This window comes from Xiphophorus hellerii, chromosome 19, assembly GCF_003331165.1.
Source record: "Xiphophorus hellerii strain 12219 chromosome 19, Xiphophorus_hellerii-4.1, whole genome shotgun sequence".
Lineage (NCBI taxonomy): Eukaryota > Metazoa > Chordata > Actinopteri > Cyprinodontiformes > Poeciliidae > Xiphophorus > Xiphophorus hellerii.
In genome coordinates, this window is record NC_045690.1 from 12522464 (window position 1) to 12548056 (window position 25593).

The 25593-nt window shown below is 38.7% G+C and overlaps 1 protein-coding gene across 6 annotated transcripts in view; it reads left to right on the forward strand.

The window, feature by feature from the left end:
* Window positions 1–25593, forward strand: part of eml5 (EMAP like 5) — a 44398-nt gene that overhangs the window by 15206 nt on the left and 3599 nt on the right. Inside the window, exons 5-37 of one of the 6 annotated variants that reach the window (XM_032547310.1) lie at window positions 2109–2294; window positions 2783–2918; window positions 3111–3134; window positions 4133–4334; window positions 5256–5393; window positions 5503–5759; window positions 5845–6057; window positions 6140–6307; window positions 7518–7624; window positions 7708–7826; window positions 7908–8094; window positions 8219–8324; window positions 9034–9127; window positions 11454–11554; window positions 11673–11866; window positions 12032–12143; window positions 12943–13070; window positions 14434–14575; window positions 14671–14823; window positions 16414–16545; window positions 16642–16730; window positions 17785–17961; window positions 19344–19545; window positions 19631–19757; window positions 19945–19959; window positions 21329–21337; window positions 21915–21993; window positions 22229–22358; window positions 22453–22551; window positions 23514–23534; window positions 23756–23929; window positions 24497–24705; window positions 24888–25352. In XM_032547310.1, the coding sequence (XP_032403201.1) occupies window positions 2109–2294; window positions 2783–2918; window positions 3111–3134; window positions 4133–4334; window positions 5256–5393; window positions 5503–5759; window positions 5845–6057; window positions 6140–6307; window positions 7518–7624; window positions 7708–7826; window positions 7908–8094; window positions 8219–8324; window positions 9034–9127; window positions 11454–11554; window positions 11673–11866; window positions 12032–12143; window positions 12943–13070; window positions 14434–14575; window positions 14671–14823; window positions 16414–16545; window positions 16642–16730; window positions 17785–17961; window positions 19344–19545; window positions 19631–19757; window positions 19945–19959; window positions 21329–21337; window positions 21915–21993; window positions 22229–22358; window positions 22453–22551; window positions 23514–23534; window positions 23756–23929; window positions 24497–24705; window positions 24888–25049 (4392 nt within the window). In that variant the 3' untranslated portion in view covers window positions 25050–25352. Of the gene's footprint in view, window positions 1–2108; window positions 2295–2782; window positions 2919–3110; window positions 3135–4132; window positions 4335–5255; window positions 5394–5502; window positions 5760–5844; window positions 6058–6139; window positions 6308–7517; window positions 7625–7707; window positions 7827–7907; window positions 8095–8218; window positions 8325–9033; window positions 9128–11453; window positions 11555–11672; window positions 11867–12031; window positions 12144–12942; window positions 13071–14433; window positions 14576–14670; window positions 14824–16413; window positions 16546–16641; window positions 16731–17784; window positions 17962–19343; window positions 19546–19630; window positions 19758–19944; window positions 19960–21328; window positions 21338–21914; window positions 21994–22228; window positions 22359–22452; window positions 22552–23513; window positions 23535–23755; window positions 23930–24496; window positions 24706–24887; window positions 25353–25593 lie in introns of those variants that run through there. The other 5 variants (XM_032547313.1, XM_032547307.1, XM_032547308.1 and 2 more) reach the window with 5 other exon arrangements.

The window sequence follows — 25593 nt, forward strand, 5'->3', positions numbered from 1 at the left end:
TGCTTTTCAATCAAACGTGATTGTTGATCAGCAGGTAATATTATGAATTTTTTTTAGCTTAAATATCACAATCATATAAAGGTTAGAGATATGCTTGCACCCAGAGTCATATTTATTACTTTATGTGATTGCTCTGTTGTCGGCAGATTATGCATCCACACGGCTTAAGATAGTAAATTTATATCAGCAATAATAGGACGTGTCAACGCAAGTATTTCCTTGCCTATTTAATGTAATTTCCAAATTAAATTTCTGCTATCAAGATATAACAAAGATTTGAAACACTGTAGCTTAAAAACTGTTAAGATTTATTTAATTGTTGTTTATTTACCTCTTCAATGAGATACATTTAGTCTAACCACAGTTTTTTCTCTCTGTACGGAGTCACATGATGTCCCCTGTCAGTCAGCTGGCTGCAACTGTTAGTTTGGAAATCAACTTTGTCAACTCAATGCAACAAGGTTCACAGTTGATATTTCATTTGTGGTGTGCAAAAGTACGCTATGTACTCCAGTGAATTTAAATTGAATGATGTAGTAGTTTCCAGTCTGTGCAACTACAATATATAAGCAGAAAAGACGCAGCAGAAAATGCTAAAAACCATATAAATGAATCACTTTTAGGGCGAAAAAACGCCCCAACTTCTTTTAACATATGTGTTACCACTTGTATATCGTATTTGTTATGTTCTTCTGCCCTGAGATCCATCACAAACCCTCTTGGCGTCCGGTCTTCCTTTAGTAATTTGGGACAGTGGGGATTAGCCGGTTCCTGTGTCTCGCTGCCTTATCAGCTGTATGCAGGGAGGACTGTGCAGGCACACTTCTTCCATCCCCACTGCTTCCATGAACACCACAAACCAGCTCATGACACACTTTCATCTGCATCTCCATCCTCCCTGGTAACGCACACCGATATAATCCTCCCTCCTTGACCTTCAGCAAAGAAATCTCGCTAATATGACATATTTATTAAAATCTTTCAGAGGATCTGTGGATGCCTCATGTCTTGTTAAGGCATGCACCAGGCTTTGGATGTTTAATGGCAGGGCTGGATTTAAGCCTGTGATGCTTGTCTCTGATTATTGATCCCCCCTGTTAGCACTCAGCAGCTTTATCAGTCAAGACAACAGGTGTTAGTGAGGGCGTGATGGCCTGTTGCTGTCATGGAGCTCATTTGTTTTCTTTTCATTACCACTTTCAAGTCAATGCAGGACCTCTCTGCTGTAAAACAAACTACTGAATTAGAGAGGAATAAAATAAAGCTGTAATGAACCAACTGTCGCTTTATGTGGAGTAAATATTCCTCCAGGTAGACCGGGGAAAAGGCTGTCAGAGGAGTGATGAGTGTGTCGCGGTTTAACGTGCCGGTGTCTACGGTTCAGTATTCGAGACGCCTTCCCTCAGCTTCATCCCTGTGATCTCATCTCTATGCAGACAGGGTGTCTCTCTTTCGTTCTTTCCTCCTGTGTTGGATGGATTTAGCCTTCAGATGAGGTCGTGTGCACGCATCCCAATGATGCCGTTCATAAATAATGAGCCTGCGTGAACGTGCCTGTGTCTGTGCATGCTGATCAGGTGGTTGCAGAACTGACCCTCCACTGCTTCTCTCCTGAGTTCTCTCACATGGAGAGGAAGGGGATGTTTTAATTGAATTAAACTTTGCTGTCTTTATGGTCCCTGTGTGTTGTTTATACTGTGGATTTAAAATGCCTGGACAACCCTGTTAAAATACCAGACTTTATGATGTATTAAATAATTTCTGAACTATTTTCACCTTTGATGTGACTTAAACCCTGAACAACTTATAGTCTTTCACAGGGAATTGTAAATAGCAGTTTCAGTTGAATTATACAGGATAAATGTCTCATAAAAGGAGGGAAAAGTTTTTAAAATATGTAACTGTCTAACTAGGCATTTTAACAGTTTTATAGTCATTTTATATCCACTGCATTTGAGCAAAAACACACATGACCTTGTGGCACTCTGTTGTTTCCAAATACTGCATAATTGACAATTTGCCCATTCAGGGCTGGATTAGACAGGAGGATTATTAGCCACAAAGCTGGTTCACAGTCTCATCTTTTTTTTTTTTTTTTTTTTTTACAGTTTTGGAGTTTATGCGGTAATGCCCTCACACCCAAACGTGGCGTTTTTGGCAAAACGGGGGATCTCCAGACCATCCTCTGCCTCGCCTGCGCCAAAGACGAAGTCACGTATTCTGGGGCCCTGAATGGGGACATTTACTTGTGGAAAGGCATCAACCTGATGAGGACAATTCAAGGAGCTCATGGGGTAGGTTCTCACTATTTTGCAAAAAAAATAAATAAAAAATACTTTTACATAAATGCTGCAACATACATGTAAAGATGGAATTGGACATGCATGTTTGCTTCATTTGATTCTGCTCAGAAGAGAAGGATCAGCGTTTTGCTCCACAGGATTAAATGATATCTGTGGGATCAACAGCTGGGTGAGGGGGGCAGCCGAATGGGGGATGGGATAATAACTACAGTACATCAGCTTTTTTTATTCCTAAACTTCTTACTAGAGCTTCAGGAAGAGGCCTGCTTATGCATAGAATATTTGTAAGACAGAAAAAGGCCCTCAGTAGTAGTAAGAGTAAATTCTCCTGCTCCTAAGTCTTTTTATGACTTAGTTGCATGTTTGCAGTTGCTAAAGCCTTGTTTAATAAATTACTGGCTGTTGCTGGGACTGGTTGTATCGTCCCCTGCTTTTGCTGTGTAGATCCTCACTGACAGCCTGTCATTTTTCTTCCCCAGTCAGGGATTTTCAGCATGAATGCCTGCGAGGAGGGCTTCGCTACAGGGGGACGGGACGGCAGCGTCCGGTTATGGGATCTCAACTTCAAGCCAATTACTGTCATCGATCTCAGGGAAACAGACCAGGGATATAAAGGTGATGTCAAACTTCCTACCTGTTTTTCCTTTAATGAGGGTACAGGAGAGCAACAAGGCAAGCTGTGTTCTCCGAGGTGCCGAGATAATCCTATAAATCTAATTTCTCCAAATTTCTGTTTGGTTTACTAACATTATTCTTCTTGTTTTCTGTTTCCTCTATCTTCTTTACTTGTAATCTTGGACGTAACAGTAGCTAGAGGTGAAAATAGCCGAGGTGGGTAACATTACTGAGGGCGGAGATTAATTCCCATTTCAGTCTGTTTGTAGCAGTCCCCATTGTTTCTCAGCTCTTTCTATTGTTGTTAGCAAGTCTTTTGCTGTTTTTGCAATATGAACAGTTTCCATCTTCATTCAATGTCTTGTGGAAAAGGTGAAGTGTTAAATAGAAAAAAAAATCACTATATTATACAGTTATTCACTCTTGTTTCAATAATTTTATTGTGCTAGATAGATTAAATCAAACCTAAGTTAAACTTAGCTCTAGCACTGCCTTGCAAAAGTATTTATAACTCTTGAACTTCTTCACCTTTTTTATGTTACACCATACAAACATTTCTTTTATTTACTTCACATTTCAAAACATAAATGCTTTAGCATTTTTGACCAAAGTTATTAAGAGGCGCATGTGACTCTGGAGCTGCAAGTTGCACATCCTTGGTCTATCATTCCAATAAAACAAAGTTTTGAAGAATTGAGGTTTCAACATGACAAAATAAAGAAAGTTTAAAGGGATAGAAATATATTTGCAAGGCAACATTAGTTCCTGGCCCACTTTTTTCTGTACATAAAATCCAACCTTAAGGCTGAAATAAAAAATAAAAAAATTGTTGCAGGACTTGATGTTTTTTTTCTTGTCAGTATGGTTCTGATCATGTGTTTAAGGTTTTGTCGTATTGACTGCATGATAGGTAATGCTCAAAGACATTTGCACAGCATTGTATGTGAGCAGCACATGCATCATGCATCTGACTGTAGCTGTACTACCCAGATTCAGTTACAGACTGGCTTGACAACATAATGTCATCACCCTGTACAAATCTCCGTCCTAGCCTGCAGATGGCTATTATCACCTCCTGTCTTTAAAGCGGCTTTTGTGAGTCTTACAATGACTGTAAAAGCAGCAAATGTGTGTCTCCTCCCATGCTTGCGTGCTTGATGTTTGTTCTGTTTTCACAGTTTGCCTGAACCGATGTGTGTGTGTGTTTTGGATAGGGCTGTCTGTGCGCAGCGTGTGCTGGCGTGGAGATCATATCCTGGTGGGGACGCAGGACAGCGAAATCTTCGAAGTGGTGGTTCACGACCGCAACAAGCCCTTTCTCATCATGCAGGGTCACTGTGAGGGCGAGCTGTGGGCGCTGGCTGTGCACCCAACCAAGCCTCTGGCCATGACAGGAAGTGATGACCGTTCAGTCAGGTGACTCCTACTCTTCATTTACTCATATTTCCTCAGAGTCTTTGATTAAGACTCTGAGGATTTTTGATGAGTTCATTTGAATCTGGCTACTTTTTTACTACGTTGTAGTTCATTTAAAGACAATTTTGTTGCTTGTTAAGATTAATTTAGGCATCAAAAATTACATTTAGAAAACTAGTAAAGAACTATTTTTATGCTAGACTTTCAGTCAAATCAAGTCAAGTTTAAATGTATTGCACATATTTGGCAACAAAACAGTTCAAATTGCTTTACACCATAAAAACATAATGCATTAACCAATTATGAAACAAGCAATAAACATGACAGTTAGTCAAAAACCATCATTAAGCAAACATACAGTACATCAAATATATAGATTAATGTTCCAGTTACTAGGAATCAAAGGCAACTCTAAACAGGATTTAGCAATGATTTAAAGAAACTCTGTTTACTTGCTCACTTTAGATTCTTTGTTGATAATTGACTGTCACAGTTTCTGCTTTCCCCCCATTTCCTTTACTGGAAATGTGGAAAAACATCTAAAGAGCCACATGTAGCTGTAGACCTGCAGGTTGCATCATAAAAACAGAATTATGGCAAAGATAACACAGTTTCACTAATAGAAACCGCATGTCAGCAAGTCTGCCCCATTAGGCTGATAACTGCAGACAAGGATTAGGGCCACTGGGGAAAATAATTTAATCTCACAATTCTTAGATTAAAATCAATAATTTATGATTAAAGTCAAAATTCTGACTAATCTTTTTCTTTAATCTACTAAATTTACAGTAACAAAGTATTTTAACTAAAAACATAATGTAATAAAGAGTAACGCAGTGCAATATTATTACTCCTCTATATGGTTCCTGCTGATTGTGCTGCAGGTTTCGCTTCTGTTCTCACTCTTTTCTGTATCTGAAGGATATGGAGCCTCATAGATCATGCATTGATTGCTCGATGTAACATGGAGGAGCCAATCCGCTGTGCAGCCGTGAGCACTGATGGTATACACCTGGCTCTGGGAATGAAGGATGGCTCGTTCACCGTTCTTCGAGTCAGGTTAGTCACACAATCCAAAAAACAAATCATAAATTACCTTTCTAAATACCCAGTAAATGCACAGCTGTGGTATTTTTTTTAATCTAAGCTCTTTATCCACTTTTTTTAGGGATATGACAGAAGTGGTCCACGTCAAGGACCGGAAGGAGGCTATTCATGAGCTGAAGTACTCCCCCGATGGGGCCCACTTGGCTGTCGGCTCTAATGAGAACACTGTGGACATCTATGGGGTGGTGCAGAGGTACAAGAAAGTAGGCGAGTGCATCGGCTCAAACAGTTTCATCACACACATGGACTGGTCCACAGACAGCAAATACCTGCAGACGAATGATGGCAGTGGCAGACGGCTCTTCTATAGGATGCCAAGTAAGTATGCAACCATGACCTGCTCTCTTTCTAAGATTTGACACTTAAGTAGCTGTTTTTGTGAGATAAACTCTCTTGTGTTGAGGTGGGAAAGAGGTGACCAATAGGGAGGAGCTGAAGCTGGTGCAGTGGGCTTCCTGGACGTGTGTGTTGGGCCCTGAGGTTAATGGGATATGGCCCAAATACTCAGATATCAACGACATCAACTCTGTCGACGCCAACTTTAACAACCAAGTTCTGGTAACTGCAGATGACTATGGACTAGTCAAACTGATGCGATACCCTTGCATAAGAAAGGGTAAGAAATATATGTATGCTTTAATATTTATATTTTCAAAGTGTCATACGCCGTTAACTCATCTGTGTTCTCTGGATTTTAGGAGCAAAATTCAAAAAGTATTTAGGTCACTCAGCCCATATAACCAATGTTAGATGGTCACATGACTACCAGTGGGTCATAACGATCGGCGGTGCGGATCACTCGGTGTTCCAGTGGAAGTTTATTCCTGAAAGAAAGTCGAAAGAAGCTCTTCATATTGCACCACAAGGTGAGATTTGGCTCCCGCCACGTTTTGTGAGGAGACAAATTCTTAAGTATGTTTTGTCTGGTTTCTAAGTACAAATATCTTAGTGCACTTGAAATAAGAGAAAAGTTACTTACAAGCAACTTTTCAGCAACATATAGTAGCTGGTTTAAGTCAATAATTTCTTAATATTTATTTTAAAAAGTGCTTGTTCTGCTGGCAAATTATTTCACTTATAACAAAACATTTTTCCCACGTTAATAAGTCAAATAATCTGCCAGTGGAACTAGTAGTTTTTAATAAATATTAAGGAATTATTGACTTAAAACAATCTCCTATATCTTGCTGAAAAGTTACTTGTAAGTTGCTTTTGTCTTATTTCAAGTATACAAATAATTGCACTAGATACTAAGCCAAAAATACTTGAAAAGATTTTGTGATTTTGCAGTGTGGATAACATACATTAATATAGTTTAATGTAAGTAAATTAAACAGTTAAAATTTTGACTGAAGGATGTATTCTTCTTTATAATAAAACAATAGTAGAGAAAATTATTATGGTCAGAATAAATATAAAGAATAAAGGAAATAAAATAAAACATATATACAAATGTTAGAAATAAAGGACTTTATTACCTAAAAAGCTTTTTCTGATTGTGGTTCACCATTAATCTTCTCCCACCAGCCTCCTGATCTTCATGTGTTAACCTATCAGAGAGATTTCTCCTCATAGCTTTTTTTATTTTTATCAAACTATCACTTCTTTAAAGCCCAAGAAAGGAATGTCCGGCACATTAATTAAAACAAATCCAATAAAAGTGAATGGAGCTTGGAAAGTATAATTGCTTTGTCATTCTCCAGTCATATTTTTCCTCAAAGCAGAGTGCAGCTGTGCTCTTTGAAATTACTGCACATTCTAACTGCCTTTCCTTTTAATTTTCCTAATGGATCTTGTGAGTGGTCGCCCTGAGCTGCCAGCTCTGCTTATTGCCCCGCTTTGGCATGGCTTCTCGTTGCTGCATCGGCGTTTTTATACATTTTGCCTGCAGCGTTGTCACCATGGAGCATGACAGCTTAATAAATAGGAGACGTCGTAGTGTTATCACATGATCGGTCTGCACTGTCAGGGAAACTGGCTGTTGTTTGTATAGGGGGATTCGTCTGATGAAGGGGCAAGTGACGGTTTTCTTTTATTCTCTGGAAGCTTTTATGTAAACTTGTTTTCTGCCTGCAGAGACCTTGGCAGACTCTAACAGCGAAGAATCCGACTCTGATCAGTCAGATGTGCCTGAAATGGATTCAGAAATTGAGCAGGAGACACAGCTCACATATCGGCGACAGGTTTGTTGCAAGTTTTAACACAAACTGCAGAATCACGTCCATTTTATAAGCAGCTTATACAAGTTTATTTTAAATGCATCCAGGTTTATAAAGAAGATCTACCTCAGCTCAAAGAGCAGTGCAAAGAGAAACATCGAGCAACAGCAATGAAGAAGAGAGAACGAGCGCCAGGGAACGGGATCAAGCTGCACTTTATCCATGGGTATGATTGAAGAGAGCTGATTTTATTACTTCCAGCTATGCCAGTTGTCTTTTCCCCAAATTATCACTTCGTACATTGCAGCTACAGGGGCTACGACTGCAGAAGCAACCTGTTCTACACCCAGACAGGGGAGATTGTCTACCATGTAGCTGCTGTTGGAGTTGTGTACAACAGGCAACAAAACACTCAGCGATTCTACATGGGCCATGATGATGATATCCTTTGTCTGGCTATCCACCCCCTGAAGGACTATGTAGCAACTGGCCAGGTAAATTCTAAAAGTCAAGGTTTTTTTAGTCAAAAAAAATAAACATTAAAGCACATTCAGATCAATTTATTCCAGTCTGATCAAAAATGTTGATTTGTACTGATTCTGGGGTTTGTTTCTCCAGGTTGGCAGAGATTCCTCTGTCCACGTTTGGGATACAGAAACTCTAAAACCCATGTCTGTGTTGAAGGGTTTTCACCAGCTTGGAGTGTGTGCTCTTGACTTCTCAGGTAATAACTGACCATTCAAGATGGAATATATACAATACCTTGCAAAAGTATTAGTACCTCTTTGAATGTTTTTGAAATTTTCCATGTCAAACTTGCATGGAATCTGTTTTAAATACATAATTCCGTAATATTAATTTTAAAAAGTACCAGTTCCACTGGCAGATTACTTCACTTATAACATGGGAAACATGTCTTGTTATAAGCGAAAAAAAATCTTCCAGTGAAACTAGTATTTTTTTAATCAATGTTAAGAAATTGTTGACTAAAAACAAGCTTATATTTCTTGTTGAATAGTTACTTGTAAGTTAGTTCTGTCTTATTTCCGGTAAACTAAAATATTTGTTCTAGAAACTAGACAAAAATGCTTGATAAGATTTTGTCTATTCACATTCTTTCACAAGGTACAGAGAACTTGTAAAGAATGAATTTAATTATTTTGCAAGGCAACCAATTTAGAAACAACAGTAAAATTCTATTTCTCCCGTCTTCTAGTCACAGTTGTCTTAACAGCTTTCAGGTAGAGCTCCTCATCTCTCTGTCTTTAATTAGGCCCAGATAGACGTGTGGCACAGATCAGTGATCCGCCTGCTGCAGATCTAACTGACTGGGGGGCTTTTATGTTGCTAATAGGAACCAAACTTCAGTGGAGCAAAGTGAGGACTGGCTTTCTTATCGCTAATGTGCTTAATTATTTTTTTCCCCTTCACAGCGGATGGCAAACGTCTGGCCTCGGTCGGCCTGGACGACAATCACACCATTGTGCTGTGGGACTGGAGGAAAGGCGAGAAGCTCTCTGCCATGAGGTTAGTTTAAAGCAGTTAAATCATACGTTTGTCCCTGTGGCCTGGTGCTTCGAAGATTTGACCAACCTCACTGTTAATTCAGCAGAGTGCGACTTACTTAAATATGGACATTTATGGATGAGAGTTAAATTGGAGCCACTTTGCAGCTGAAAGCTGATTAAAATGAGAAGCGGATAGAAAGGGAATTACTTTCTATGTTACGGGCTCCTCAAGAGCAACGCTAAACCCTGCTGAATGGTTACTGAGTTTGCTAAAGGATATTTGCTTTACATCCATAATTAAAAGGAACTTGAAGTAAGGAATCAGTCAAATCTTCTCTTTGCTAAGAGATAAACTACAGAAAAATACGTTGTTTTGTCCTTTAGCAAAATGGTTCACAAAAAGAAATAATTTGAAAATGAATCACCTCTAAACAGATTTCTCCTTTTTGCTCTTTTGTCACACTATATTTCAGAGCATCAAAAATGTTGAGTATAATAATATTATAATACTATTATAATTAGTAATTATATAATGTCGTTTTCAAATCATATTAAAAGAAATAAGCTGTGCAACCAACCTGCACATTTGTTCACCTCTGAAAAAAGAAGATTTTGGTGTGGCTAATCAACATCTGAACTTAAATGCGGTGTTGTGAACGGGCCTTTCATGATTGAAATCTGGCTGAATTAAAACAACTCTGCAAAGAACATAGGGGCAAAATTCCTCCAGAATAATGTACAAACCTCATGCTTAATGGCAGCTGTTTCTATGAAGTGAAGCACAACCAGTTACTAGGTATCAAGTTTGCTTGGATAGCCATTTGTTTTCTTAATAAATGAAATCATTGTTTTGAAACTATGTTGTATTTACTCAGATTAACTTTGTCTGATATTAAATGTGTTTGATGGTCAAAAATGTTGAAGTGTGAAACAAGAAATATAAACAGTAAATATATCATTAAAAGTTAATGTTTTAACACCACTAATCTGCGACAGAATTGCTTTCTTTTCTAGCAAAGGCACGTGGATTATTTTACAATAATCCACGTATTATGAATTATGAATTTCCTTATACCCTGACATGTACTATTAGCTCTTTCACCTCAAAAGTTGCGATATCAAGAAGCAACTGGTCGAAAAGGCTGCTAAAACATCTATATAACCTAAGTAACGGTTTCACTGTTGCTCAGTCATACCATGGAAATGTTCCCCTCCTGGCTGCTTTAGAGCAAGTGCAGTGCAGATTGCTCCCAAGGCTCTTAATATACCGCAGGGACAGTCTGGAGAAGCATTAATCTCCTTTGCAGACCCTGGTTGTGCAGCGCAGTGAGGTGCACAGAGCTGACTTGTCCAGCATCACTGTCTCATCTTTAGCTGGAGAAGGAGGTGGTGGTATGAGCCACAGAGGCTGCAGGGAAAGGCAGATATTCTAAAGAAAGTCTAGACTTTAAATTAAAAAAATCAGGCAAACCACTGAGTTATTTTACTTATAGGTATTATCTTTTAATTATGTGAATTGTATTTATATTGTAGCTTAAATAAATTAATTTTTTTATCTAAAAAATGTTCAATAGTATCCATGAAAGTTAACATATTTTAATGAAAATTTAAAATTTCTTTCCAACGCCTTCATAATATTTTACATAAATTAAAGACAATTGTTTCATAATCACATTTTCAAATTATAAATCACTGAATATTCCAAACAGCATAAATGTACATAAAACATGCACATAAAATACAGTAACTTGCAAAAATATTCACACCCCTTCACATTTGGCAGTGTCATGCTGTGGAGATGCAGAGATGTTAGAGGCTGCAAAAGACTTGAAGTTCAGCTTCTAGCTGACCAAATCAAAGCATAAAGTCAGAGCTCCAATCAAAATGATTCAGATCAAAGTGTATCAACACTAAGAATGACCTAGTCAAAATCCAGACCAAATTCCAAATATAAACTCTCAAATTTCAATTTGAGAGAACTGAAAACTGATGTTCACAGATGAGCTCCACCTATGCAGGCTGATCCTGATTTTGAGGTATTTTGCAAAGAAAAATTAGCAAATATTTCTGTCTGTAGATCTGCGGAACTACTTGGTTCTGTTATTGCTCCATAAAAGTTAGGACTACTAAGTTTTGACTCACTATATTGTTGTATCACATGAAATACCACTGAAATAACACAAAATGTAACTTAATTTAATTGCAACCTGACATATGTTAAATAGGTTCATGGAGAATTAATACTTTCAGAGACGTTGAACAATTGTTGCTACTTTTAAGACAAGTAAGTACACTTAAAATACGAATGCTAGGATATACAATATTGTTTGTGTGTTGTTTTTCAGAGGAAGCAAGGACAAGATATTTGTAGTCAAAATAAATCCCTACCTACCCGACAAGCTCATCACCGCTGGTGTGAAACACATGAAGTTTTGGCATAAAGCCGGTGAGACTTTGCTTTTTTTTTTTCTTGCCATGTTCACAGAATTAGACTCTAACAAGAAGAAACTCTCTCTTGGCTGTGACACATTTCAGAGCCAGTTCACTGTCTGCCTCTCTTTCAGGTGGTGGTCTAATTGGACGCAAGGGGAACATGGGGAAGACGGAGACGATGATGTGTGCTGTGTACGGCTGGTCAGAGGAGATGGTGTTTTCAGGCACATGCACAGGAGACATTTGCATCTGGAGAGACATGTTCCTGATGAAGACAGTCAAAGCCCACGATGGCCCTGTTTTTAGCATGCATGCTCTGGAAAAAGTGAGTTACAGAGCCAAAGGAAAGGATTTTATTTTCTTCTGACTTTATGTTAATTTTGGGTTTAGCTTTCTATTTTTGTGTGTAGAGCTTTCTAACATATGCTCTGGCAGTGGCATGTGAAAACAGACTGGTAGTATTACAGCTGTGACACTTTTTCCCCTTCAGGGCTTTGTGACTGGTGGAAAGGATGGTATTGTAGCTCTGTGGGATGACACTTTCGAGAGATGCCTGAAGACCTATGCTATAAAGAGAGCTGTCCTAGCTCCAGGCTCCAAAGGTAAAAAGGTCATCCAGTTCCCAATTACCCTCCTCGGTCCTTGGATCATTCACCATCTCCATTTACAGAATTCAGCTAATTTATGAAAATACATATTATGTAAAATTCACATTTTGCACATTTATACTTCCACTTGGGTTTCAATTGCTTCTAAATCACTTAAAAATTACAAAAAGCAACTACTTAGTTGCTTTTGGTAATAAGATTTTTATTTCCCGATTGTTAAGTCACTTTCTACGGACACTGTGCCGTTTCCTAGCCCACCTCCTCACTTAGCAACCCCAGTCACGCCCTTTACCTAGCAACCCAAGTGGAGCTCCAGCATGTTTGGTCAACTGGTTTTACTGCTGTATGAGCTGTACAATGGCTACTGGAAAATGCAAGTGTTTTGTCCTTCCATAAATCACTTGCTGCATTCTTGCTGGTTGTACAGGAGACTCTACTTCTACTTTTCAAAGATGTACAGTTGTATAATTTCACATATGTTTGCAGCCTTTTTCACATGCGAGTGTAAACATTGAGTTGGAGTGGTGTGGCCAGCAGCAGCTTATTTAAGTGAAAAGAGGCTCTAAAACAGCTCATTCTGAAAGGAGATCAAAGTAGGCTGAACTGACCAGATGTAAATTTCATTATCTAACAATGGTTTTGTGCAAAAATGTAATGAGCATGTTATGTGTAGCCCATAGATCTATAGTTAACTGTTGAAGAAGGTATATTAGTTTACCTTTACAAACATTCGAGGTGTTACATATTGCGGTTTTGCTTTAAGACTTTATTATATATATCATTCCCTCTGCAGGGCTTCTGCTGGAGGACAACCCCTCCATACGTGCCATATCTCTCGGCCATGGCCACATCCTGGTTGGGACCAAGAACGGCGAGATCTTGGAAGTGGACAAGAGTGGTCCCATCACTCTCCTTGTCCAGGTGGGAGTACAAAAAAAAAAAAACACCATGCAACATTCGAAAGTATGTATCACACTCCTTGAACCTTTTCACATTTTATCACATTACAAAGGCAAACTTCAGTGTATTTATTAGGATTTTACAAAACACACCAACAGAATAAAAGTATAAATAAAGGAATGCACAGTTCTTGCATACTAGCTGCAGAGGCAGATGAAAGCTAGCGCGGTCCTGTTTGCAGGTCAGCAAAGACCAGAAAAGTCAGAGATAAAGTTGTTTAAAAGTTTAAAAGCTCCCGAGATCCACAGTACATAAGGAAGAAAATGTTGACAGACAATCATTAGTTGTACCTTCCACAAATCCCCCCAAAATCTAAAATGCTTCTCTTTTAAGCAAGAGTCTGCCTCTGACACAGTTCGAATACCGTGTACTCATCACTTTGTGTTCTGAAGTTGGATGCCCTGACCATTTCCTTTAAACCTGTGGAACAAAGGGCTTTGAACATTAGAATCATGCAGATTGTTGATCATTTTAAAATCTAAAAACCAAAGTCTTCTCTCTGGCTTTTATTTCCAGTGGAGCCGAAGATTTAACCTTTTGCTATATTTTTATCCATCCACCATGAGAGGCAGAGTTCTACAAAGTATTGAACCAAGATGGCTGAATTACAGTTCAGGCCATACTTTTAAAAATTGTTTTAATTATGTATCATTTTCCGTCATCATCAGAGTTTTTGTCCGTCTCTTACCTAAAATCCCCACAAAAACCCTTGGAATTTGTGGTCAAAATGTGACACACGTGAAAAAGTTTAAGAGGGGTGAATAATTTTGTGAGACACTGTTACTGAAGGTTACATCAGACTTTGATTTTTTAAGTGTTCGGAAACCAAATGACTAAATTTTGTCACTGACAAATAATTTACCTGGGATTTAAAAACATGCTTGTGCATTCATCTGTTGTGTGGCTTTCAGGGGGATAATAATGGTGCAAACTAATCTGTAGAGATTCAGAGGCAATAATGCTGATGAATTAGTGCCAATCAATAAAGAAATTGTTAATTTGGTTAATGATCCTGGAGTTTCCTCCCTATCTTCTTGATTGTGGACAAAAAGAACAAATGCTCTCGCCCTGCTGATGCAGATTTCAACAGATGGGATCGATTCATGTGAGACAAGAAACTGAATTTGCTCCTGAATCTGGTCTCTAGGTAACAGGCGAGCTAGTTGAATCAGAATGTAAGTGATAGACCTTGCTGTGAAGACGGTGCAGTAAGTAAAAGGTTATATTGTGTGCAGCAGATCGCTGCTTCTAGTCTTTTAGCACCCTGTTTTCCCTCATCACCTGTTCCTGGATTAAATATTTATCCTCTGGGATGTGTCTGCAGGGTCACATGGAGGGTGAGGTGTGGGGCCTGGCCACTCATCCCCACCTCCCTCTCTGTGCCACGGTCAGCGATGACAAAACCCTGCGCATATGGGACCTCTCGCCCAGCCACTGCATGCTGGCTGTGCGCAAACTCAGGAAAGGTTTGTCACATTTAAAAACACCAAAGGATGAATATATTTTCCTGACAGCGAGTGTGTTGGTTTCAGGGCTTTAACAGACAACCTGTCCTCCACAGGCGGCCGCTGCTGCTGCTTCTCCCCAGATGGGAAAGCCTTAGCGGTGGGCCTGAATGACGGCAGTTTCCTCATTGTGAACGCAGACACCCTGGAGGACCTGGTGTCCTTCCACCACCGCAAGGACATCATCTCCGATATCAGATTCTCTCCAGGTTGGCGGTTCACCTACACATTTCTTTTGTGGGCGAAAAAACTCCTCCTGATGTAAATAGAGCTCTTAAATCCCCGTGCCCTTCAGAGCAGCTGGGTTTACGGCGAGTAGGAGGCTGGGCTGCATATCAGCAGGTATACATGTTTTTCCCCTCCCGCTGTGAGTCAGGGGGGAACAGACCGCTGCAGGCCTGACCCAAATTAATAGCTTTCTGTAACAAGGCCAGACAGAGAAGCAGCGAGAGGGGAATGAGAAACAGTGGGGGTTGACAAAGTGAGAGCAAGAAACTAAACTCTCCTTCGTCTGGACACTTAATCTTCAAAGAGATCCTGTTTCTTCACGCAGCATCCATGGATTCCTGACACAGCTGTCAGTTAAAGTCTCACGATACAAAATGGGCTTTTAGTACTGTTAAAATGATAATTATTTTAGTTAAAGCACACACAGCTGTCTGCCCATGGCTAAAATTTGACAAAGGGTCTAAAATTTCCACTTTAGCATTTCAAGTTACAGTTGTGGTCAGGACAATTTGAGGTTTTAATGATCCGTTTGATCTGCTCTTTTTCAAGGCTGAAATAAATATATAACAAGAATTAGGTACATTGTAAGTGTCTATAGATGCAGTATGTAACTTTTTAAAGAATGGTTTTTACATATTTGTTAATACTGCCGTCATGTCGTGATTTTATGCTATAAGACTGAGAAAAGATCGATCTTCTCTGCCTCCTTCCCGAGCTACTATTGCCGTCTGAAGAAGTGCACCACTCCCAATCAAAAACAACCAATCACAGTCAAGGGGAATTGTCTTACTGCTGTCAATCAATCTCATGTACTCGCTGCTAAATGTGCTAACGGCAGAGAAACAAACTGTTTACCCACAGACATCAGTAGCCATGCTAACCAGCCTGAACATTCATGACAGCCTGTGCTAGGTGCAGCATAGCAGAGAGAAAGAAGAGAAGGTGGAGGGGGATGAGCAGCGCCACACAGAGAGGTGATTGGGAGCTTGATCGTTTTTCACAGATTACATGTCTCATATTATGTTGTCACAACATAATGGCAGTTTCAGCAACAACAAAAAAATTCTTATAAAAGTTACATACTGCAGCTTTAACTGAGCTCTCTTGTTATGAGCAAGTTTGTCCTTAAAATGAAAAAGTGTCTTGTTAAACCAAGAAAACTTTCTTATAATAATAAAATGAAAACCTACTGACTCAAATTGTGACCTCAGTTCATAAGAAAGTATTTAGGATGTGAAAGAGCAGCTCCAAAACAGATCAAAGCTGCTTTTTAGGAATGGATAAAGTATGTTAACAATATGCTTCTACAATGACTCTGACCTCAGCCTTAATAAAAATGTATGAAACCAACCAGTTTAAATGAAATCTTACCAATCCTGCCAAGCAGAGAGGTCCAATAAAAACCCAGCCAGAATTATGCCAGTTGCCTGCTGATTGCTACAAAGTGTGTACGATTTCTCTGTGTTTATAAATATAAAATATTATTTTTATTTGAAGAATATGCAAAAATATATTTTCTTGCTGGAAATCTTTGCTAGAATAATTCATAGTTTTATTTTTTATTGGCTCAGGAGCCGGGAAGTATCTCGCAGTCGCCTCAGGAGACAGTTTTGTGGATATTTACAATGTAATGAGCAGTAAACGGGTGGGAGTGTGCAAAGGATGCCTCAGTTACATCACCCATCTGGACTGGGACAAAAGAGGTAAACGGGACTCTTAAGGCATTAATGTTTTTGTTGCTCTGCCTCTGAAATAGTTGTGAATAAAATTAAAGTCTCTCTGGATTCTCTCATTCACAGGAAAACTCCTCCAGGTCAACACGGCAGCTAAAGAGCAGTTTTTTTTCGAAGCTCCTCGTGGCAAAAGGCAGACCATTCCTGCTTCTGAGGTAAGCAGGGTGGGGGAGAATAGACGCAGGATCAGCCGTGACTGTGGCGCCTCCAGCCCGCGTTTTCCCCTCGGGATCAGACGAGACTAGGCGAAGGGCAGTGAAGCATTAACACGGCCCATTTTTCACCAGTATACTTCTAATTTGGGCCATGGAAGTGGGATAGTGTTTGTGGTCTTGCGTTAATGCGTCGTGACATTCAGGCACCTTGCGAGGCACGCAGCGGAGGGGCACATTTACAAAATAAGTGTCAGAGATGATAGATGCTGTTAGGTCGAGTCTCAGTGGAGAATGACACATCCTTCTTAGGCATCTATCTTCTCCTCACATTCATTACATTAGTCTCCTGTAGATGTGATCAGATGGGGCTGGTGTTTCTGCTCACTACTCAAATAAACAATATATACTTACCAACTCATTATAATATATGTGGTTATATTAGTTTGAAAACACCCAGAGGTGTATAATGTCCACCAGTTTAGGTGTTGGTATTGTTTATGTAAAGTCAGGTTAATCTAATGAATATTTATTTTATGTAGTGGTGACTGATTTAAAACATCCAAGGAAAAAAGTATTCATACATGTTGGATTTTTCCACATTTTATGACATTGTCACCATAAATCTTCTTTCTGTTTTATTGAAAATTTGTGTTAGAACGACACAAAGCAGCACACAATTATATAGAAGACCCAGAGGGAAAATCCTACATATTTTTCACATTTTAAAAAATGAAAATCTGAATGAAAATCAGAAATATTTGGCATGCATTTTTATTCAGCCACCCACAGTTTTTCCCCTGGTTAAATTGTTCAGTTGTGTGTAATCTCAGTAAACACATCTGTTCTCTGAAGTATTCAGACTCTGGTTGAATAATTTTTTATCTTGGAATATGAAAACTAATTTTACCCACATCTTCCTTAGAATTTACATTATTAAGCTAACACAGCTTTGTTATTATTATTATCGGCTTGACTCTGGGTGTTGTTTGTCTGATTCTGAATGCTCTTGTTGAAAAGCAGCTTTGGTGAATAAATCTCTACTGACGTGTTTCAGGTGGAGAAAATCGACTGGAGCACGTGGACGTGTGTCCTGGGGCCGTCTCTTGAAGGCGTCTGGCCTGTGATCAGTGAGGTCGCAGAGGTGACCGCTGCCTGCCTTAGCAACGACAGGAGGGTGCTAGCAACAGGAGATGACTTGGGATACATCAAGCTTTTCAGATACCCTGTCAAGGTAAAACACAGTTTATAATTACATTGCCCTCCAAAATTATTGGCACCCTACCTTGCTTCATGGATAATTGTCATTCAATGATTGTTACAGAGCAAAAATCTAATACTAAATACAATCTGGCTAAAAACAAATATACTTTTACATTTAAAATTGTATATAAATTTTTGACAGTGTATTGTCAGATTATTAACGGAAAATGCTACTTGTAGCAAAATATAGTGTTGAAAAATAAGACACCTTAAATACACTAATGCTTGAACATATTGATACTTAGTATGGCTGCAGGCAAACTGCTATAAAAAAAATTCTAATTAATAAACAATATGGGCTGATGCATTTACTGGAACACACTCAATCCAGGATTTCAGCATGTATAGCGTCAGGAAAAGGGCAGCTAACATCACTGCAGACCGCACACATGCTGGACACAAACAGATTTCCATCTTCAGGTTGGTGCTACAGAGTGCTGTTGACAAAAAACAAACAAACAAAAAAAACAGCTGCCAGAGAGACAGTTTATTTCTTCTGAAAAAGGATGTTTGAATTTTTTACATCTCCTGTTTTTTTTCTTTATAAATAAAAAAAAAATGGCTGCCAATATGTACATATTTTTACTTTTATCTTATTTTATTCCCTCTAAAGTTTGAATATTTATTCTGTCTGTTCACTTGTCTGAAGTCCAATTCCTTGTTTGTGCACACAGTCTTTGTGAATAAAGCTGACTTTAAGTTTGAAGTACTGCAAGCTCTTCAGTTATGTGTTCACTTTCAAATTTAGTTCTGAATAGTTTTTAAGGGCTAAAGAACCACAACCCTTGGCCCTCTTCATTTTACACACTGTAACACTTGGAAGACCCTACTTCTTAGAAGTATGAAGTGTTAGCAATGAGGGGCAAAAATCACCCCTAGATTTTTTAGGGGTGAAAATCTAACTTAGATTTAACCCCTAAGTTAAATCTTCATCTTAGGGGTGAAGATTTAACTGTTCATCAACAAACACTCCATGTTGGGTTGGTGTGAAATAAAAAGCACCTCACTGTTAAGTACAGTATTTGTGATGGTGTGGGCTATTTCTCCTCTAAAGATCCATGGAAGCTTGTTTGAGTACCTCTCCCTTTGGAATACGTACCAAGACATTTTTTATAAAAACAAATCTGGTACCATTTGCTTGTAAATTCAATGGGTCATTACAGGGTCTTTCAACAGGCTAATGATCCAAAACAAATACCAAATCAACATAAAAATAGAAAAAAAAATCACACAGTGCTGTTTTCTTTCAACACCTTCTGACTTGAACAGTAGCTTTTGGATTTATGCAGATATTATGCTAATGTTGTGTTAATGTCACAAGTGTTGAAAAGATGTTGTTGCTTTTCCCTCCAGGGGAAATATGCAAAGTTCAAACGCTATGTGGCACATAGCACACATGTCACCAATGTGCGATGGACCCATGACGACAGCCTGTTGGTGACAGTCGGTGGGGGTGACACCTGCCTCATGATCTGGGCCCACGAGCCTGAGGGCCTGCGGGAATTCAAACTCTGTGACAGCGAGGAGTCGGACATCGAAAGCGAGGACGATGGAGGCAAGAAACAAACTCCTATTTTGGGTTTAAACATTCAGACTCTGCTGTTACATTGAAGATTGCTTTCTTGTTTCACTTTCATTAGGCTACGACAGTGATGTGACTAGAGAGAACGAAATCAACTACACCATCAAGGCCTTATCTACCAACATGCGACCAATGACAGGGGTGAAGCCCCACCTGCAGATGAAGGAGCCCTCCATTGATGAAAGGTATTTATTATCCAAACTGTGATGGAGTTTTCTCATCTGCTCATGTCCATCTGTACTTTGCCCTTTTCAAGCGTTTTTTTCCCTTTTGTGTAAATTCTCTTCTTTTAATTAACTCTGCCTTTTCTGCTCTCCTTTAATGGCTGTCCATCTCTGATTTTCCTGCTACACTCTTTTCTTCCACACAAAGGCAAGGGGTGGTCAGGTAAGTGCTTGTAATGTGCTGATTCTGAGGGACTTCAATGGGAAAGAACAAACAAAAAGTCAGCAAAAATATGTTTGTAACTCTTGTAGGTGAAATTATATAGTCACCTTACAGTTTAAACAAAGAAGCAGTTTAGATGTTTTTGGGTGCCAGGAGGCATTCGGCTAAAGTTAACCACTGAAGCTTAAATTTATGCTCTTTAAATTTTAGCTCAACAAACTGGATCGATTCTAGTTAAGGTGGATCCACAGTGGCTTACAAAGGTTTATAAATCGCTTGAAATTTCTTAACCTTTTGTCAGTTTACGGTCACAATATTCAATGTATTTTACTGTTGTTTTGGAAATTACATTAATAAAAAAATAGATTGTGAAGTAGAAGCAACATCGGGAAGGGTTTTTCTTTTCCACACAAAAACATAAAATTACATAAAATAAAAACAGTGTGGCTTGCATTTTTTTAAGACATTAACAAATTGCTTCATACCTAAACTATGCCATTGTTGCATTGGCTGTTTGTTGTTTTGCTGCTGGAAAGCCTCAGGTCTTCTGCATCCTCTAACTAGTTTTCTTTCAGGATTATACTGAATTTAGCTTCTCATCAACGCTATGCAGAGCTCTGTTAAATGTTAAATGTTAGGTTTCTTCTTTTGGAATTTGATTTGGTGGACTTTAATTAATGATATCAGAATAAAGAGGGTGTTAATACAAATTCTTGCAACACTTTTTAGATTTTTACTTAGAATATGGAATATGGAAAACCATTTTGCCCTATCTCTCACTTGTGCACCATTTGTGTTAGTCTGTCATAAAGTACCATTGAATCTGGTCATAAGACAAAAAGTGAGATTGTTCAAGGGAATATGAATGTTTTGCAGTGGATGCAGACACTGAAATCCAGTTTTGTGTGTTTTGACCAGTCTGTTTAGCAGGACCTATTAGGCTAAAGAATATAACTGACATTTAAAACAATGCTCTTTAAATTTCAGTACAAGAAGATTTAAACATGCAGTTATTAAATAGCTTTAATTTAAGGTGGATTTTTATTCTCTGACTAAGAGGAGTTACATTTTAACTGCACATCTAATATTAAAAGACATATTAACTATTTATAAATCTCAATCTGTCATTCTTTAAGTCTTTTTTGAAGAATGCCTGTTTCTGTATTTCACACATTAATCATCTTACAGTATCTATCGTGCTCTGCGGAAACCTTGTCTTCTGCCTGTTTCTGATTGATTTTCACATTTCCTCTTTGATGATGCAGCATCTTCTGGCCCACATTAATCAGAAATATACTCAAGCTATGATGGAAAATTCAGTGGGTAACACATTTTTCTTGTTTTCTTCCTTCCTTTTGCTTTCATGAAGAGGGTCGAGGTAATTATCTTTTTCTTGTAGATTTCTAAAATGTGAGTAGAGTATGGAGGAGCAAAAAGTGTTTTTATCATGTCTCAGCTTTGTTGAACTGAAATAAATATTTGAAAATTACATTTTCTTTTACTTTGATCAACTTTAATGCTAATCAAACTTTTAGACTTTCTTTTTATTGCTTATTAGTTTAGACTAAGCACCTCTGTCGCTGAATGCTTCACTCTGCATGTCTGTGCAACTTTCAAATAAAACATTAGATCATCATATTGCTTGACTCCACTTTAGTTGATATTGAATCATCTCTTGTGGTCTTCATATTTTGCTCCCAATGAGTCTGACTTTACTTTTTATTTTTAAAGTGTCTTTAAAGATGGGCAACATTTTTTTACTGTTTCTCAAAGATGTGACTGTGAGATACTGTTGGTTAGCTTAAAAAATATTGCCGAAGGCGAAGGGAATACTTTTTTATTGCACCCACTAAATGTTTTGCACCCATATGATGTAATGTAACGGCCATCATTATGATCCTCATTATGGCCATCATGAGCTGCAGGAGTTTGCTCATCCCAGCTGTCTATTCCAGGCCTCCTGTCAGCAGAGCGCTGCCACAGCCTGAGAAGTTGCAGACCAACAACGTGGGCAAGAAGAAGAGACCCATCGAGGTGAACTTCTCCTCATCCTCACCAGAACACAGCTAACTGATACAGAGACACACATGATGGACTATATGTTAGCAGAGGGAAGCTTACTGCAGAACTAATGTTCAGATGCAGCTTGCTCCTTGGGAAGCTGTGATGATGCTGTAATTGAATCATTTGTGCCGTCATCTGGCTCTGGGCATCGCTGTTGTCATGGAGTTAACCTTTCTGACTCTGACTATCTTCCTCTCTCCCACAGGACTTGGTCCTGGAGCTGGTGTTCGGTTACCGTGGCAATGACTGCCGCAACAACGTGCACTACCTGAACGAGGGGGCGGACATCATCTACCACACGGCCTCAGTCGGCATCGTGCTCAACCTGACCACCTGTAAATAGTTTATTAGACAATATGATTATTGATTGACTGATTGTATTGACTGATACAATTACATTTATTTTTTTTTTTCTGTATTTTCTGACAGCTTGCCAAAGTTTCTATGTTGAACACAGTGATGACATTTTGTGCCTGACAATCAATCAACACCCCAAATTCCCCAATGTGGTGGCAACTGGACAAGTAGGTATGTTTGTGAGAAGTCGGCCTCTTGTGATTTTTGCATTAAATGTGAGGATTATTTGCCCCGCTGATACCTGATTAAACAATTTAACAATTTATGATGAAGTTAAATAATCTGAGGTACAAATGTGCAAAGTAGAATACTCAGAAGTTTACACTGCAGTGTCAAAGCAACTAAAATAAGCAAGTAAAGTAGATTTTTTTATTAAGTAAGTGTGCAGGTCTGCAAATTATGAAATTAATGACAAATTATAAATGGCTTAAAAATATGTTACAAATAAAAATGTTCAGCCTCCTTTTCCCTAACACCCCTAAATAATATCTAGTGCAAATGAATGCATTCAGTAGTCACCTAATTAGTTATTTGGAGTATATCTCTGTTTTTTTAATCACAGTATAAATCCAGAAGTTCTATGAAAACCTTCAAAGGTTTTATAGAGATTATTAGTAAACAAACAGCATCATGAAAACCAAGAGACACAGCAGACAGGTCAGGGAGAAAACAAAATCTCAAGCTTTAAATATCTCAGGGTTTGGCACAATTGCAAATCTATCAAGACATGGCCGTCCACCCAGCGCTACAAAACACTGTCCCCATGGCTAAGCATGGCGGTGGCAGCATCAAAACCATCAAGAATGGACAAAACGTCAATATCTAGATATGCAAAGCTGTTTAAAACACTCCCTGAATACTTCCAACTTTAGGTGCTTTTAGAGGTATTTCTACAAAGTGTTCACTCAGGAAGCTGAATACAAATAGACAATTTTTCTGAGATTTATATATAAAAACAACCCTATGTATCCTTTTTCTTCCACTCATAGTTATCTGGTGTTTCATTCATTTTATCATCAAATTTTGATAGCTGTAAAAGCTCTGAAATAACGTTCAGATTTGAGAAATTTTATTTCCAAAAGCTGCAGAAAAAAGTTCAATATTTTAAATAAATCACATTTCCTATTTTACAGGTGATACTGGTGACATGTCAGGTAAGAGATTTCCAAAATTCATAAGAAACTGTTGAATACCGGAGAAAATACCTTAAGAAAGTTAGATTACTGCAGTAGTTTTTGAAGATGAAATTTAAATAAGTCAATACACAAATTAAACTACAATCATGTAGTATGTGCTAAGTAATGAAAAAAATCGATTAAAGTCACAGACGTAAAAGATAATCTAATCTAATCTGTTTATTTCTTCTCCTCTTAAGCCACGTCTCCTTCCATTCATGTGTGGGATGCCATGACCAAGCAGACGCTGTCGGTGCTGCGTTGTTTCCACTCCGGCGGCGTCTGCTCCATCAGCTTCAGCGCCACGGGACGACTCCTGCTGTCTGTGGGACTGGACCCTGAACACACCGTCATCATCTGGAAGTGGCAGGAAGGTATCCAGGAGGAGAATCTCCTCAAATTTTTATATTTACTCTGGATTTCAATTAAATTTAATTGATACTAGAAATACTTTATGTATGCCAAAGGGAAATTAAATGTTGTTGTAACTTGTATCTCTGCTTCTGTGGAGCAGAGATGAGATTGTACATCGAAATGACACCATCAGTCATTGAAAAGCACTGCTAATCCACCTCAATTGCTTTTGCTGCCCTCTGTCTGGCTGTGTGGTTAGAAAGTCAGGCAGGGAGATGTTGGAGTAGGGGATATGAAAATAGTTTGAATTCCCTCTTTCTGTCTCAGCTCTTTTAACATGCTTTGCATCCCTTTTGCTCCTCTGGAAGTTGAGCTATTGAAAACAATACCTTGTTGCCATGGTTACGTTCCACAACAACTATCCAAAAGTAAGAAAACCAAGAGCATCCAAAACCAGAGGAAATAATTTTCCAAAAATGCAATGCTTCAGTCAAAACATTTTGATTAAAAGGCTACATAAGGAACAAATCAGATCTAGACTTTAGCTTTGACGTAATTCTGCTGCTGCACTCCTCTGGTTACCTCAGGTGCCAAAGTGGCCAGTCGGGTCGGTCACACACAGAGGATCTTTGTGGCAGAGTTTCGGCCCGACTCGGACACACACTTTGTGTCGGTGGGGATCAAACATGTGCGATTCTGGACGTTAGCGGGTCGAGCTTTGCTCAGCAAGAAAGGTGTCCTGAGCTCCATAGAGGACGCCCGGATGCAAACCATGCTGTCTGTAGCATTTGGAGCTGTAAGTAACTATTAGCATCTTTAGCATCTGATTATGCCTAATTGTTTAAAAAAAATCTAACTGTGTAAACTTTTTGTCTCTTAAATATGTGAAGCTCTGCTTAATCATGCTGTGAATTGTTTTGCATTGCTTGCTCTGCTCTCTTAGGCCACTAGATTAGTGCAGATTTGTTTTCTTTTCAGAATAACTTGACATTTACAGGTACCATAAGTGGGGATGTGTGTGTGTGGAAGGAACACATTTTGGTAAGAATAGTGGCCAAAGCTCACACGGGCCCCGTGTTCACTATGTACACCACTCTGAGAGACGGCCTCATCGTCACGGGAGGCAAAGAAAGACCGTAAGTGCTTCTGTGTTCACTAAAAGTCGTGGTAAAAAGATTATTTTCATCACATTCAGCCCAGTTATGGGATAAAAAAAGAACTCTCTTGCTGCCTGCATAGATATTTAAGAGGGCAAACAAATTGTTTCCTTCACAGTCTGACGCACAACAAGGAGAAATGATCATAACTGCCTTAAAGAAAAAGAAATTGCTCCCCATCCGATCATGAAAGGATCATAAGACCTTTTTTTTTTTATTATTTTCAGTATTTAAAGATCATTAATTTGAAGTGAAAAACATTTAATAAAGCAGCCAAGCTTCCCAATAGTGAACAACTGAGAAAATTTACCCCAATGTCAGACCATGCAATGCTCAAAAAAACAACAAAAACTTCATCTTACCAAGTATTTCTGTCTAGTTTCTAGTGCAAATATCTGTTAAACATGCTGCTGGAGGAGTTGTGATTTGGAACAAGAGCATACTGAGAGCATTACAGTGATCAGTTAAACTCCAGACATCAGCTTGGCTGAATTATTTTGTTGGGACCTGGAAAGGGTGAAATAGCA